The sequence below is a fragment of the Eretmochelys imbricata genome, chromosome 1 (genome assembly GCF_965152235.1).
Source record: "Eretmochelys imbricata isolate rEreImb1 chromosome 1, rEreImb1.hap1, whole genome shotgun sequence".
Lineage (NCBI taxonomy): Eukaryota > Metazoa > Chordata > Testudines > Cheloniidae > Eretmochelys > Eretmochelys imbricata.
Genome location: NC_135572.1, coordinates 290,771,738 through 290,789,230, shown reverse-complemented (window position 1 = coordinate 290,789,230; position 17,493 = coordinate 290,771,738). Strand labels below are relative to the sequence as shown.

Genomic DNA, 17,493 nt, shown 5'->3' with positions numbered 1-17,493 from the left:
AGGATTTAAATTTGTGTCAAGAAAAATAATATGATCCCAAAATTAGAGTGAGTTATAGAAAGCATTAAAATTCACTTAATTAACAGAGGTCGTAACAAAAGGATATATTGCTACTGTATATGTGTCTCAGCCGGTTTTTCTTGCTTCCACTTGTTTTAATTCATATTCTTCTGTAATGGCCTGGAGTTTCCGTAGTCTATGTGTGGTGCAGTCTGTGGTATCACAGTGAAGTGTCAGTTTCCTAAGAGGAATTGGCCTCTTAGCCAAAATTCTCAGAGGCAGAGGACATGGGGAACAGGCCAAATCCCCTCTCCTCCCAAAAAGGATATCAGAGGTTGAGGGGAATGGAGGGATTGGCTAGTGTTTTTCCCCAAAACAGAGAACAGCAAAAAGGTAAGGGGAGTGAACCCAAGCTTTTTCAGGGAAGAATGGAAATGTCCCGGGTTTATAGTTTTGAACCTAAATTAACTAGTTTCAGTCCAACTCAAAGCCCAACTACAGAGATGAGAAACATCACTGAACAGAACTGGAGGGAAAAAGTTGAGGAGAAAGTCTCTCAAACCCCTGAAAAGTGAAACTGCTGTTAGCTCCTTTCAGTGTATCTGCCAATCCTAACATGTCTCCTGTGCCAAAATGGGGACAGTTGTCGAGATGTAGAGCTGGTGAAGTCAGAGAAATGCCAGGCTGAGGAAGGCCTTAGGAGTTCTGCCTCCATCAGGCAGCAGGTGCAGAAGCTCCCATCAAAAGTGCTCATCTCCAACTTACTGAAGTTAGCTGGCAGATACGAATTGCCACCAGAACAAGGTCAACATAGACTTTGTCTCTAAAGCCTTTTCTTCTTCTGTTGGCGGCTGCTCAACTGGGACTTTAGATAGGATGTCTGCGGCTATGAGTGCTTTCCCTGGGATATGTTCAAAATTGAAAGAAAACTGCATCAGCCACAGTTGAAATCTTTGAATCATAGGTGGAAGGTCACCCAGTGGCTTTGAACTCAATAATGCCATTAATGGTCTGTCTGTGTTAAAATTCAAGCCAAACAGATGGGCCTGTGAATGGCTCACCTGTGCTTAAGTGACTGCTAGAGTTTCCTGTTCCACTTGAGCAGACCTGCTGTTTGGATTCTGTGAGACTTCTTGAGGTGAATTCAATAGGTCTGTGGTTGCCTTCTGTCCAGTCTTGTGCGTGAACTGCTCTTAACCCATAGGAAGATGCGTCTGTTGTTACTGTGGTTGAATAGTTTACCAAATTTTGTGCCAAATATTTGTGTCAAAACAGGTGGAGGTCAGTAGTTCTTTTATTTTATTAAAAGTGTTCTGTTGCAGGCTACCCCAGATGCACATATTTTGATCATTAACGGAGATCTCTTAAGGGTTTTGTTACATGAGCTAAATTTGGTAAGAATTTCCCAAAATGAGTTTAGGCTGGTTATTGGAAATGTCTTAAAACTGCATGTAGTCTCTGATCATGTTCATTTTTCTCTCTGCCATATACCAAATCTGCTAGCCAAATCTGACACAATCTGAGAGATTCTCTTTTGGAAATGTTCTGATGCCTCAATGTCAATTTAAAATTTACAGTTTCAATTGTTGAGATTCATGCTTGTGTACCAAAGTGTTGTCTGTTCTATTGAGGACACAGTCCCTATGGACTCACTGTCATAGGATAACACTCCCTCTTGGATTGTTTCAACTTCTCTTGGTGACCTGCATGCTGCTGCAAAATATCCCATTTTGTGGCATCTTCTACATCTGGTCTCTTTTTGCATTGTTGCCAGTGGTGGTGGTGTCTTGCCATATTTTCCAGAGCTTTTCTCTCCTATTAAGGTTCTTTGCTCTCCCATTCTCTGTGCACTGTTCTTATGTTGTAAATTTGGCCTCACTGGTCTTTTCATATTTGTGTCTTTTCTCTTTACTGTATCAATATTGTCTGATGCAGTCTTCCCTATGCTGCTAGCATGTAAGTCAGATTGCTGTTCCTTTATGGTTTCTTGCATTCTCACTTCAGCTATAGCTTTTGCTAGTGAGAGATCTGGGTCTAACCAAAACTGTGCTGATAAACTTGTGTCTCAGACAGGAGTGGTGCTGGTATCTTTATTTCTTCTTTTAACATTCTTATTTGCAATGTTTATTAAGACTATGAACTGCAGTAATGAAAGTCTCAGATATTTCCCCCTTGTTCTTGGCACTTCCTATTAAATTTGGCCCTTTCGTATATAATATTGTCTGCTTTTGAAATGGGCATCAAAAGCCTCTTTCACTTTGGAGTATTCTTTCTTTTCCTCATCAGTGACAGGTAGGGTACAGGATATCAGCATCAGCCATGGCAAATATGAGGACATTTCCCTGCTATTTTTGTGCTTTCTCTGTTTAAGCAGAAGCAATCCAGAATCGCTCGAATTTATGGATCCACCAAGGCCAGCTCCTAAGTGCCAAAATTAAACTTCTGTAACATAGCCATTTGTGCTATGGTTCCATTACTGCAGTGAGACAGGGCTCTGCCACCTTTCTGCTGCAGCTTTCACAGGTCTCCGCCTGATTTTCCACTTTCCTTACTTACTCACCACACTGGGGAGCTCTTTTTTCCCCTCCTTCCATCCTTCTTTAGAAAGGATACACTCACTTTTGACACCACATAGTGTGAAGACAAACAAACAAAGAGCCATGCCTTAAGCAGCAACTAGATACAAGGATCTGTGGGGACTGGAACCTGGGTTTGTGGCACATGGGACAGCAGGCACTCACATCACCACCAGGAGGCCATGAAGAGCCACATCTAAGGACCACTGTGGCAATTAGGCACCAAAGGGACCAGAATGATGGGCCCATGCTTACTATTTAACCCTGGAGAGTACTGAAGGAAGTTATCTGGGCAACCACTCAGACGTCTGGCTTGCTGCAGCTCTAGATCTCATCTTGTTTTGCCTTGTTCTCAGATCTTTGGTTTCTGACTCCAGCCTGATAGTTACTTCTGGGCTATGATCCTGGACGGACGCTGACCCTGACTCTTACCTATTGATGTAGGCTCTCACAACTATTCTGATCCCTGCTTGCCAATCACCCCCTCGTGGCTGCCCCTTGACTCTGTGATGCCAGCCCAGCAGTAATCACTGGGCCAGAATGCCTATGCCCTGGTCCCTGACACTAGAGAACTCCCTAGCCAGAAAATTCCTATGTTTATTAAGCTCCCTGCTCAACATATCCTGGTCCTCTCAGTGTGCAGGACCAGGAACTCTATAACCACTCCACACATGTAGGCACCTTTTTGCCACACTTTCTTCTGAAGCAGTCACCACCTGAGCAAATGGTCTGGAAAATTCAAGGGATAAACAAATCAAACTAGTCCTGAGGAAAACATTCCTGGCCTTTTTGTTCAGGGCAGGTGCCTCATTTGATACAGCAACATCATTTCCTGTGAATTCAATCTCTCACTCAGAGATAACTACCAGCTTTCCAAATTCTCAATCTCTAAAGTTGCAAAATGGGTGATGGGGGTACTAACCTTGTTGAGCCTTTGGACAAAGTTTGTCCTTTCATTAGATTAAGTAACAAGTCCTTTCCACCTCAGAAAGGACAGGAAAAAAAATGTACAAGCCAAGACTTTCCTTTCAAGCCTATAGCCAAAGACAGGGAAAGAGATTCATCCTCTACCATGGGTAGGGGCTCTGGCCGAGACAGAGGGGAAAAAAAAAAAAAAAGGCTGACAACAGGACATTCAGATATGCCAGGCCTGTCACTGTGGTAAGAACTTAAATAGAATTAGAAAATCCAACCAATCCTTCTCCTCCATAAAATCCAACACATAGCTACAAAATCCCATGTCTGCATTCATGTTAACAAGACTGAGGGCAGGCTTTATTTTTTCCTGGAAGAAAGATCGCTGGATACTGAGCTCTTCAAGAAGGGATACACTTGGGAGAGGATTTGGCGTCCTGTTCTCTCCTCTTCTACAACCCCTCAGCCCCAAGTTTATCACCCCTGCCCAGGAACTTAAAACATGATGCCATGGTAATCAGTCCTGTGCCCCTCCTTTAGACTGGGGTGGGGGGGGGGTGTTTGTGTGTGTGTAAGGTGCACAATTCTTTTAAACATGTATTTTTGCTTGTCCCAAAAGAATAGGCCTGGACCTGAACTACCAAAAGAATTCAGGACACGATCAAGCTTTGACATGGAATCCCTGGCATCAATTCTTACAAGGGCTATTTCATATCTGTGCATCGGACAGATTGATACAGCTATCCCACTGGTGCTTCCTAAGGTTTCATTATCAGAGCTCTCATTTCCGGTTCAGGATGCCACCATTCCATTTAATGACAGAGGTGGAGGAGAGGACATTGTGTGTGTTTGTGTGGTTTTTATTAGATACCACACAAGATTTCAATTACTACTGCAGCCCTTAGACTAGAGGGAAACATACTCATCAATGCACATTCATTCAATTAAGTGGCCAGAGTCACCACGAATGAAATAGTCATTTGAGTCAAACAGATTCATTCACTTATCTCTACACCATCCTCGTGGTGGTGAGTGCAAGGAGAGGGACAGGACATATCTATAGCATACTGCACTCTGGATATCCTCAGCTATAAACAGCTCCTAGGGCCTTAGCAATCAGCATAAGCTAGAGCAGCCTTGAAGATGATTTGTTTTGTTGAGCTCTGTGTTGCAGCAAAGAACTTGCCTTACAGATACAGCTAAATAGCTTTACTGAATGGGAATACCAGTACTGAGGGCACCGGCTATTTATGAACATTTAGGCAATGCCAAGAACATCAAACATAGATCTACTAGATATGTTTGAAATGTATTTTGAGGCAGACATTGGGAATCCCAGATTTCTCACAAGTATACCGCCAAGCAGTTTTAATGGTACAAAACTTTGGTAGCAACAAGAGATGCAGTTTAACCACATTACCTTTCAAGTAAATAATAATGGAAGAAGTCAGGATACACCCAAGTAAAACATTGGGACATTTGAGAAGAGACTAAAAAAAGAAAAAGGGCAAAAAGATTCATAAGTTGGAGCTCTCATTTAATTGAAGGATAGAGGCTACCAGCTTTGTACAAAATAGGATTTTTGGAAAACACCACATTAGCATGAAACATTAGACACTTGAGTCTTTCAGCCTCAGAACTTAATCATTTGATTGGAGATGTGAATCTCCAGTGTCTTGGAGCCACATTTTAGAAGTATTTAGGCGCCTAAAAATTCAAATAGGCACCGAATGAGATTTTTAAAAGTGCCAAAGTACCTAACTCCCAAGCACCTTGGCACTTTTGAAAATTCTACTAGGTGCCTAAATACTTTTTAAAAATCTAGCCCTTAGTATTTATTGTGGATGACGGTCGAGGAGAATGACAGGTTTCAGAGTAACAGCCGTGTTAGTCTGTATTCGCAAAAAGAAAAGGAGTACTTGTGGCACCTTAGAGACTAACCAATTTATTTGAGCATGAGCTTTCGTGAGCTACAGCTCACTTCATCGGATGCATACCGTGGAAACTGCAGCAGACTTTATATACACACAGAGAATATGAAACAATACCTCCTCCCACCCCACTGTCCTGCTGGTAATAGCTTATCTAAAGTGATCATCAAGTTGGGCCATTTCCAGCACAAATCCAGGTTTTCTCACCCTCCACCCCCCCACACACACAAATTCACTCTCCTGCTGGTAATAGAGAGTTGTCACTTTGGATGGGCTATTAAATCAAATAAATTGGCTAGTCTCTAAGGTGCCACAAGTACTCCTTTTCTTTTTGGTCGAGGAGAATGTACCTTCAGGATCTAAAGAACAAAAATGTGAGCAAAACAACTACAGACTTATGTTCAACTTTAAAGTGTCAGATTTATGTGACAAAGAACAGACACTAACAAGAGCAAGGCAAAGACATAAATTGCAAGGGACATGAGCCATAGGGCTTCGATACAGATAGTTGTCATGCCAGGAATTCATCAAGCAGGGGGGCAACTTTCTGGGGGCTATTCCTGCCCTTCCCATGCGGGCACAGGATGACTAGAGAAGCCATCATCATGGAGATTTTCTCGCAAAATATTCCCCCATATTTTTAACGTGAGAAGACAATTTTGCCAATGTATTTTGTAATCTACATGCAAAGGCTGGCCCAGCATGTTTTAGCAATTTGGTGAAATTAGGTAAATAGGAATCACGGTCTGAGAAACAGTTTCTTTCTATGAGCTAGCTGATATTAAATTTCCATATTTCCTTCTAGCATTTTGCTGTTTACCAGGAAGAACATTTTGGGTTTACTACCTCAAAGCTGTAGACCCATATTTAGTTCCCAAATCACTGGCACCCATACACAAGCAGTGGGTTGAACACATCTCTGCTGTTAACTCCAATGAAGTCAATGAGTTTAATGGGACAGATGATGTGTTTAAAAGATCAGTAAAAATGGCATTTTGATGCATGTGTTTTTTAGCACATAAACAAGTGCTTTCCTGTAAAACCTCTAGGACAGATATACATGACACCCAGCAAGGGAATCAGGTCCATCTCTTCTCCCCAGCACCAACAATTTCATCCCAGGTAGTCTACAGAATCTCTCCAGGGAGGGTAGATTCCAGCAGGAGTGGAGAAGTGTACCTTTTATCAACCCCCAGAGGAATGACATCAGGGTGAGCATTCATGGAACTTTCTTTAATAGCAGACATGGATACATGTTTATGGTGGACCAAAAGAACAGAGATAAACCTTCATTTGGAGCTGAATTGATGGGTAAATTATCACAGAATGACAATGGGTAATGTGAAAGGAAAAGGGACATCTTTATTAGGGAGGGGAAATAAAGGGAGTGAGGGACAATTACATAAGAGTTAAGAGGTAAACATAAGCTACACAAGACATGGTTAAATAGGAAATGGTTACAATAAACAAAAATCATAAACAGAACATTAAAAATATAAAAACAGAAAGTTAAACATAAAAATAGTAAATACAGCAGGAAGAGATGTTAAAAATGAGCAAGGGTTCAAAATGAGCAGGGGCTACAAGAAACTAACAATCAGACAGCAAGGGGGCATGAGTTAAAAAATAGGCAAAGGAAAAGGTTATATAGATAGAATAAACCAGCCTGACAAAGAGATTGACCAAAGTCCAACAAATCTCAAGGTTGTCCTCAAATTCCTGTGAGCAACAAGTTTTGTCTGACAGAAGAAACTTGTGCTGTCCACGGAACACAAGACAGATCATAAATCAAAATGCAATCAGACAAGTACAAAGCAAACTACATTTTAATAGCACAAGACTGAACATATATAGTCTGATTCCAAACTGGCCCTAGTGTTAAAGATATCTTTCACCAAGACTATTATGAAATATAATTAGAAAAAAATCAGTAAGGCATTTTCCATTTCTTAATACAATGAATCTTTTAGGATTCACAAAACATATCTTATTAAAAGGCACAACTGATTAAATATTTACAGTAGTAAGAAAAATTTGAGCGGGGTGTGGACTAGAAATTTAATTTTTTTAGTTGTAATTGCTGCTTTCTTAGAAAGGTTTTTCTTTTTTTTAACCTATCAGTTTGGACTAAGGAGTTTACCATTAAGGTTCCACCAAAAATAACGATCATAGCAGCAGAATGTATGCAAGTCACAATCTAGAAAGAGTAAATTATTATTTGTTTGAAAAAACATTTCAGCAAAAAGTTGTAAGGCCTGAAGTACATTACAGGCCCTGGAACACATTTCTCCAACCTATATGCACAGTATATCCAAACTCTAGTCAAAAGCATCTCTTTAAAATCTTTGGAGAACCTGTGGTTCAATCTACTATGTCTGATGAAGATCAGTAAATATATTCAGAACAAGCTGTATTTTGCTCTGAAAATTAGAACATTAAAAGATGGTATACACTGTTCTTAATTTTCTATGCATTTTTGGTATTGTGCATCTCTCTCCAACTCGGGGGAGATAAGAGGGATGACTTGCATCCTTCTCATCAACATAAGAGCCAAGCAGAATCTGGCCCTATGCATTTCATAAAACAAACGTCCTCTTTTATGAGCAACACATTTTAGAGAAAAAACACTGTGTTCATATATAACATATATAGTCAAATCTAAAGCTTCTCAACAATACAACAGGTATTTATGATGCATAGTAAGTTTTCTCTTGCATGTATCCTTTCACCTATGTTTATATTCTAGATTACTGTTTTTAAAATAAACTACAGTATTTTAATGAGACAAGTGATCCTGCTGCCAGATGGAAATGCACAAAGCTATTACAAATTTTACAGTTTAATAAAACACAAAATGTACATAAAAGAAATATTCAAAGGGAGCTTTATGTATAACTTATATACCATTCTGAAAATTTACTCTCAAATATTTTCAGACTATTAAAACAAATTTGAAACATTCATTCAAAAAGTAACTCATATCAAAAATAAATCCTCACTTAATTTACTCCTCATTTGGAGTGTTGTTGTTTTTTTTTTTTGACATTCTATATATTCTTCAGTTCTAAATTCCCCAAGCATTCCTTAAAATATTAACAAAATCTTCATCATTCATGATTCCAATACTTAATCCTTCATAGTAATCTTCAAACTCACAATATGACACTTCACCGGAATTGCTGCAGGCATCCTCTAGTGTTTCTAGAAATGAAGATTTAATTTCTTCCTCTGTGGCATCACCTGTTAAAATATTACTTGCCATTAAACACATTCTCAGGAACACTCAATATAAAACATATGATATAGTTACAGAAAAAAACTTTTTAAATTGTGTCTGTGAAGATTTTTTCCTTTAGCAAACTACAAAATTTTGATTTTAAAATATATTTGTCCAAAGAAATGACTGCTGTCTTTACTTTTAACCAGAATTTAGTTTACTATACATGGGTAATGCAATCTGAATAGTGGAGATTTGTTTTCACTTGATTTAGGCTACTAGAACCGTCTCATCTTCATAATATAGGACATCTCGTTACATTTATCACCACCACCACCACCTCCTCAGTACATCAGTCCAAAACAGATTTAAATGGAGAGTGAGATCAGAGGCTTCTTCAAAGGACTCCAAAACAGAATGATGCAGTATGTAGCACACTTCTAAATTACTAAAAGGTTAATCTTTGTGATTAAGTGAATGTGTTTTAGTGCAATACAAATTCAGAACTCTAGAAACAGCTTAGGAAATAAAGTTTGCATTCTAAATGAGTTTTTGGATTATAACACACAAAGTGATTTCTTCTTGATAAAGATTACATCCCAAATTACTTTTAGCATAGAAAAAGAAGTAACATATTTGTAATTCTGAAGATACAATCTGAATGGATTACCACCTCCGAAGTGAAATTTCAATGATTTCAGTGGAGCCAGGATTTCACCCTGAGAGTCCCTGGTCTAAGCATGAGGCCAGTCAGTAATTCCCCTAACTACAGAGTTCTTAGCAGTTAGAGAATCTTATAAGACATCTATCATGATACCTGTTCAATGCCAATACTGTCCCATAGCTTTCCTTGGTTAGTTCCTTTTAGGAGCAGGAAGGAAAAATACTCCAACAATAAATCATGTTAAATGGAAAAATATTCCAGTATGCAAGCTGAATAGTAGAAATTACTCTGTAGGAGAGCAAATGGGTGGCAGCCCACTGAAGTGTATCTCAAACACTAAGAATTATACTTAAGTAATAGTCCTCTCTCCAAAGATACCACCTCCTTCCTTGGGCTAGCTATTCCTTTAGCCTTCACGCGGGGCTCACTTTCTCTTCCAGCGGGTGTTTCAGAGTGGTTCTTTTCCTCTTAGTTTTAGGTGTATCAACCTGCCACACCAGGTGGCGAACCGAATGTATATGAGAGGCTCAGACCCTCCCTCTACTTTAGGCTCCTGGATCCCTAAATTGTGCAGAATCTGTCCCCATTACTGTAAACTCTGGCATGCTTCACTTTCCCCCAGGACACTTTCTAACTTAGGAGAGCCCCTTGCAGGATCTGTTCCTGCTAACCTCCCCATGGGAAACCACCAACAGGCTTCTGCAGAAAAAAATTTATTTCCATCCCGAAATCTGCAGCCACCCAAGGTTTCTGCAATGGAAAGGAACTGCTTAGGTGAGACAGGCCTAGATGACCCTACTAGGCAATTCACATCCCTTGCTGTAAAGCAGTGGTTCTCAAAGCTGGTCCACCACTTGTTCAGGGAAAGCCCCTGGCAGGCCGGACCGGTTTGTTTACCTGCCGCGTCTGCAGGTTCGGCCGATCGTGGCTCCCACTGGCCGCGGGTCGCCGCTTCAGGCCAATGGGGGCTGCGAGAAGGGCGACCACCACGTCCCTTGGCCTGCACCGCTTCCCACAGCCCCCATTGGCCTGGAGCGGCGACCCGCAGGCAGTGGGAGCCATGATCGGCCAAACCTGCAGACACAGCAGGTAAACAAACCAGTCCGGCCCACCAGGGGCTTTCCCTGAACAAGCGGCGGACCGGCTTTGAGAACCACTGCGGTAGAGGAAGACAAAAAACAAACCCAAGGTCACTGCCAGTCTGACTTGGAAGAAAATTACTTCCAAATCTGGTTAGAAGTTTCATCCTGAGCATGTGAACAAGACACACCAGCCAGGCATTTAAGAAAGAGGATTCTTTCTATCACTTCAGAGCACTGTTCCACCACATCTGCTGTCCCATCTCCAGCTGTGGCCAATCTCTACTGCTTCAGAGGAAGGTGAAAAAAAACCCAGAATACATCTGGCCAATTGTGCTTCAGAGAAAAGCATTGCTTCCGAACCCCTGCAGGCAACCAGCTGAAGCCCTGAAGCATAAGATTTGATTAGTTATTATCTTAGTGCGTAGCTGCCACTGTTATGAGCATGATGAGGGTAATGCAGGCAATCTTGTTCTCCCCACAGCCCATAAAGGAAGTGGATAAAGAGGAAAATTCACAGATTTCAGAGGCAGAAGGGACCACCCACATGATCATCCAAACTGTGCATACACAGGCCACAGAATTTGTCCCAAAAGCTGGATTAAGGCATAAGTTTTAGAAAGATCTCTAAACTGGTTTTAAACAGTCCAAGCAATGGTGAATTCCACCACTCACCCTTCCACCCAAGTAAGCTCTTCCAATGTGTAAATACCCTCACTGCTAGTAAACTGCCTCATATTTCAAGGTTGAATTTTTAACTTCAGCTTCCAAACACTGGATCTTGCTATGCCTTTGTCAGCAAGGTTGAAAAGCCCCCACTATCATATAGTCTATCTTATACACAGTGATCAATTCACCTCTCAATCTTCTCAATAAGATAAATATGTTGAGCTCCTTAAGCCTTTCATTGTAAGGCTTGTTTTCCAGTCCTTAAGTCATTTTTGTGGCCCTCTTTTGAACTCTCTCCAGAATCTTTCTTGAAGTGTGGACATCTGAACTGGACAGTTTACCAATGCTGTATACTTCCCGACTGCTATTAGATAGTTCCCTTTTTAATACATCCAGTTTTTTAGAACTATGAAATAATTTGAACACAGTTGTTTGAACACTTCTTTTGGAAGTAACAGGCTTGAAGTTCCTCAAATGTTGAAACATTTTTTTCATGCAGCTTGAATGTATTCTATTCTATGAAATCCTAAAGCAATCCCTTGGAAAATTGCCTGTCTCTTTCATAAAGGGGACTAAGTGATTCTACTCAACAGTGCTATGACAGGGGGCAACAGAATAACTTTAATATATGGGAATGCTCCAGGCTTTATGCATTTTGGAAACAACTCAGTTATTTACTAAAAACAAATAGAAAACCCACTGATTTTTGCGAGGACTGGGGTTTATTCTGAGTTTTTAGATACAATTTAGAGATAGATGGACTATGCTAGTCTTATAAACTATACAAAATATTTCAAGAAATTAGAAAACATTACTGATAAAAATAATCCAATATTAATTTGTTCTATGGAAGTGTGTTCTTGAAATTGGATTTCTTCTATGATTTAAAGTCCTTTTTCTTCAACATGAGATTTAAACCTTGTAAATTCTGTTTTATAGCCCTGAAAAGAAAATGGGCTACACACTGTAAAAATACTTCAAATTATAAAGGGATTAGTGAACTCCATACCCCAGAAAAATATTAATTGTTTACTCAGAAGGTAGCTTCAATCCTGGATACGTTTAGAGCTGGTCTCTGTGGCAATTCAGTGCACAGCAGCCAGGGTATAAATCTACTGCCCACAAGCCTACCATGCACCAAGTGCCCCTGTGGATCCTGCTGCTTTGCACTATCCGTAGTGCATTTTGATCTATCGTGGCTTCAAACTCTCTCCAATGTGTCCACATCTTTCTTAAATTGTGACGCTCAGAACGGGACACAGTACTCCCATTGAGGTCTCATTAGTACCAAGCAGAGTAGGACAATTACCTCCCATAACTCAATAGGACACTCCTGTTAATACACCCCAGAATATATAAGCCTTTTCACAAGTGCATCACATTGTTGACTCATTTAATTTAAGATCCACTATAACCATTAGATCATTTTCAGCAGTATTACCACCTACCAGTTATTCCCCATTTTGTAGTTGTGCATTTGATTTTTCCCTTCTTAAATGTACTGAATTTCATCTTACTGATTTCAGACTAATTCTTCAATTTGTCAAGGTCATTTTGAATTCTAATTCTGTTCTCCAAAGTGCTTGCAACACCTCCCAGCTTAGTGTCATCCACAAACTTTATAAGCATGCTCCACTCCAAGTCATTAACGGAAATATCAAATAGTTTCGGAACCAAGACTGACCCTTGCAGGATCCCACTAGATACACCTTTCCCAGTTCAACAGTAAACCATTGATAACTACTCTTTGAGTACGGTCTTTCAACTAGTTGTGCACCTACTTTTAGTAATTTCATATAGACCACATTTCCCTAGTTTGCTTACGAGAATTCATGTGGGACTGTATCAAAACTTTACTAAAATCAAGATACACCATGCCTACTTCTTCCTCATCTCCTGTGCCAATAACCCTGTCAAAGAAGGAAATTAGGTTGGTTTGGCATGATTTTTTTTTTTACCAAATCCATGCTAATTCTTATAATCCTATTACCTGGTGGATGCTTATACTCTGATTGTTTAACAATTTGGTCCAGTATCTATCCAGGTATCGAAGTTAGGCTGATGGTCTATAATTCCCTGGTCAGATCTAATAAGACAGACAAATTACAGGTGACCAGAGGATCATAGAAGTGTAGGACTGATAGGGACCTCAATAGATTATCTAGTCCACTCCCCTGCATTCAAGGCAGGACTAAGTAGTGACTAGAGCTTTCCTAACTGGTGTTTGTCTAGGTGTTTTGACCAGAGGACAAAATAATTCTAATTAACAACCTCAAGTCCAAGCCACTAGGAAACACAGCTTATAATAACAGCAACAATTCACAGGTACTGTATCTCTGCCAACAAGTAAGATCAGTTAACTAATTAAAATATTTCTTTTTACATGAATTACCTGACAACACTCGAGAGTGTTTCTTGGCACAATAACACTTTCTGATATCTACCATAGGTACACTGCCAGTTTTGTTGAAATCAAGTTTCATATAAGCCTAAGCAAAGATAAAAAGGAAATGCGGTACAGAAGTTAGCAGAAATTATTACATGAATGTATTTAATTACATCAGATATTTTTATGTCCAATATAACAGATTTGCACTTACACTGAAATACTTACATATTTTACATGACCAATCTCAGCCTGCAATTTAGTCAGAAAACTGCCTCAGAACATTGTGGGATTCTATAGTTATTTTTTCTCAGTGACTTCTATATAAAATTTAAACATCTTTTTTTCCCCACTAATACTACAAATTGAACCTAGGATCTGAAATCAAGCTGTATTGTCAATTAAGAACTGATTACAGAATCTTTTTCTGTTGTTGCAAAAGGCAGAGACAACTAGTTATATGGGGCAGAAAAAGAACTCAGTTAAATTTCCAGTAACCATATTGCATTGACACTACTAGCATCTGAAGAAGTGGTGTTTTACCTACGAAAGCTTATGCCCAACTAAATCTGTTAGTCTTTAAGGTACCACCAGACTTCTTGTTGTTTTTGTGGATATAGACTAACATGGCTACCCCTTGATACTTTACTACTAGCACTAGTAATTCAATCTTTATTTCAGTGGCATTACTCACACAGGGTGGGACTCAAGACTGGGAAAACCAGGTCGTCTAGGAATAAAGATACCAAAAAGCAGGGCATTGTTCTCAGTATTTAACAACTTCCAGTCACTACAATATGGGGTGGATTCTAACAAAGGTCCTAGAAAATGAAAGGCTCCACAAATTACATTACCAATCCCTTCATCTATCCGGTTTTCATACATGCATCATCTCACAAAATGGTACTTTAAATAAATAAAAGTGATATCTTGCGCTGACACTGTGCTTTTCAATTGTAGATCTCAAATGGTTTATAAAAGAGGTCAGTGTCATTATCCCCATTTGACAGAAGGGGAAATTGAGGCACACAGCTGACATGACTTGCCCAAAATCAACCAACAGGATTATGGCAGAACCGGGAATGAAAGGTAGCTCTTCTGAGTCCCAGTCCAGTGACCTATCCACTAGACCGCACTGTAAGAGTGGGTAAGTACAGAGAGCACACTAATAACTCATGAAATAACGGAAATTTTTTGGTGCCAGTTGCAGAAATCAAAACTGAGTAGTTCCACACAAGCAAAGCAGACGCAGCCCTTTAAATCTACATTTAGATTAGTTTAACAAACGAGCACGACATTCTTAGATGCCTAAATTTCAGATACACAACTTAAAAAAAAAACAAAAACTGTAATATATTATTGACCAAAAACAGGCATTCAACAATTTCAGATTTTTCTCATTTATATTGTTATATCCATATTTAGAATAATTAAAATGAACTTACTTTTCTAACAAATGCTTTTCGATACTCATTCATTTCCCCAATAATGGCGCGAGTGAACTCCCCATAATCAACTTCATCATTACAGTTGTCATCAAGAATAAGCCACAAAGACTCAAAATCCTGCAATTTAAAAAGAGTGACTTTCCAGAGTTACGTCTTACAAGACCTGTCTGAACATAAGCTAGTCAGCTCCATATATAATAGACTCTATTACAAATTAATAAGAGAATCACATTATTAAGGAAAGACTGCAACTGTATTCACTAAAATACAAACAATTATGTAAGACAGACTGACCATTGGTAGTTAAAGCAAGGACTAAGGGCTTGATCCCACCCTCTAGGACAGGGGAGGTCAAACTACAGTCTGTGGGCCGGATCCAGCCTGTAAGGGCTTTCAATCCAGCCTGTGGGATTGCCAGCGCACCTCCCTGCCTGCCTTGGCCCCCCGCCACTCCTGGAAGTGGCTGGCACCACGTCCCTGCAGCTCCTGGGGGAGGGAGGAGCAGAGGGCTTTGTGCGCTGCCCTCTCCTGCAGGCACTGCTCCCTGCAGCTCCCATTGGCCGGGAATGGGGAACCGTGGCCAATGGGAGCTTCGGGGGTGGTACCTGCAGGTGAGGGCAGCGCGCGGCAGAGCCACCTGCCCCACCCCATCCCCAGGAGCCACTGCTGGACATGCTGGCCACTTCCGGGAGCGACATGGGGACAGGGCAGACAGGGAGCCTGCCTTAGCCCCACTGCCTACTGCTACCACCCCAGAGCCGCTCAAGGTAAGCGGCGCCAGGCTGGAGCCTGCACCCTGAACCCCTCCTGCACCCCGCACCCCAACCCTCTGCCCTGAGTCCCCTAACCCCTTGCCTTGAGCCCCCTGCCACACCTCTCCTGCACCCCACCCCCCTGCCCTGAGCCTCTTCCTGCACTTCACACCCCTTCCCTGAGCCCCTTCCTGCACACCGCACCACCTCCCACACCCCAACCCTACATTCAGGGCCGGTGCAACCACTAGGTGAACTAGGCAGTTGCTAAGGCGCCAAGTGGTTGGGGAGGCCAAAAAGTGGTGCCCTGGCTCGGCAAGGAGGAGCCGCCTTCCGGAGGCACCGGAGAGCCAGAGCTTTGGCTTGCGGGGGTGGCGAGCCCCAGCCATGGAGGAGCCAGTGCAGCACAGGGGGGCAGCAGCCCTGCAAAGGCAGCCGCGCCCCCCCCCGGCCCCTCCTGCCCATGCTACAGCCCAATACCCCCCCACCACTGGGGGCTCCTGCAGGCTGCAGCAGATGCATGCGGGCGCTGGCCCCCATGCGTCCCCCGCCTCCCCCCCTTCACCGCACTTGGGTTCTGCGGCTCCCGGGCGTGTGAGCCTCAGCACTCTGCAGGGGAGGGGCTGTGTGTGCAGCAGCGTGTTTTGCCTCCACGTGGAGCCAGCGTCTGACCGGCATGGGCATGGTAAGGGGAGTCCCGGGGCCGGGGGCAGTCAGGGAGCAGGGGGAGGGTCAGATGGGTCAGGAGTTCTGGGGGTCCTGTCAGGGGGCGGGGAGTGGTTGGATGGGGTGTGGGAGTCCCGGGGGTCTGTCTGGGGGTGGGGGGGTGGACAGGGGTTGGGACAGTCAGGGGACAGGGAGCAGGGATGGGGGGTTCTGAGGGGGGCAGTCAGGGGGCGGAAAGTGGGAGGGAGTGGATGGGGGCGGGGCTCTCCCCTGTCCTCTTTTTTGATTGTTGAAATATGGTAATCCTAGGCGAGGGGGGCGCATGCATCCGCTGCAGCCTGCAGGAGCCCCGGTGGGCGGGGGAGGGGGGGTGTGCTAGGCCGCAGCCCGGGCAGGAGAGGTGGGGGGGGCGCGGCTGCTCCCCGCTAGTGGCGCAGCCACCTTTCCAGGACTGCTGCCCCCCCGCGCCGCGCCAGCTCCTCAATGGCTGGGGCTCGCCACCACCGCAAGCAGGACGCTCTGGCTCTCCGGTGCCTCTGGAAGGCGGCTCCTCTCTGCCGAGCGGCTACAGTGGCCCAAGCCCGGCAAAGCCAGTGAGTGGACTTGGGGCGGGGGCCACCGGGGTGGGGTGGGAAGGGGAGGGCTCGTGAGGGAGCTGTGCACCCTCCAGGGGAGTTGAGGAGGTGGGGAGGGGGGAACCTGGTCTTGGGAGCAGCCCCTGGGCACAGCTGGCCTCTGGGGTCTATAAAGGCTTGTTTGGTTCATTGAGGGGCAAATCCCATGTGCAGGGTGGGGGAAGGTGCAAGGTGTAAGTTTCACCTAGGGCACAAAATATCCTTGTACATAGGGCCATGAATGTAGGCAGGGCCGGTGCAATTTCCCCACCCAGATGTGGCCTTTGGGCCAAAAAGTTTGCTCACCCCGCTCTAGGAGGATATCAAACCCTCTGAAATTCCCAAAGTTTACTGAAAACCCATAAAAGCTTTAAAACCTATGCCACTGCTATTTAGGAGGCAAATAAATCCCACTTCTCCTGTAGCAGAGATGCAGCAAAATCACACCCCACAGAATTTTTCAGGACTAAACAACCACTTGATAAACCCAGACTGTCTTTACTCAATCTCAGAACCCAGCACCTCCTGCTGCAAGAAATTATCTTATTTTACAGAGAAGATCATTTAAATTCATCT

General features: G+C 42.7%; 1 protein-coding gene across 4 annotated transcripts in view; it reads right to left on the bottom strand.

Annotated features, from left to right (window-relative positions):
* Positions 1–6,698: 6,698 nt before the first annotated feature.
* The window catches only part of CAPS2 (calcyphosine 2), a 54,872-nt gene continuing 44,077 nt past the window's right edge, over positions 6,699–17,493 (bottom strand). For all 4 annotated transcript variants that reach the window (XM_077832763.1, XM_077832766.1, XM_077832767.1 and 1 more), the window contains 3 exons: positions 14,883–15,002; positions 13,444–13,540; positions 6,699–8,662 (listed from right to left, as the gene is read on the bottom strand). In XM_077832763.1, coding sequence (XP_077688889.1) covers positions 8,487–8,662; positions 13,444–13,540; positions 14,883–15,002 — 393 coding nt within the window. In that variant the 3' untranslated portion in view covers positions 6,699–8,486. The remainder of the gene's footprint in view (positions 8,663–13,443; positions 13,541–14,882; positions 15,003–17,493) is intronic.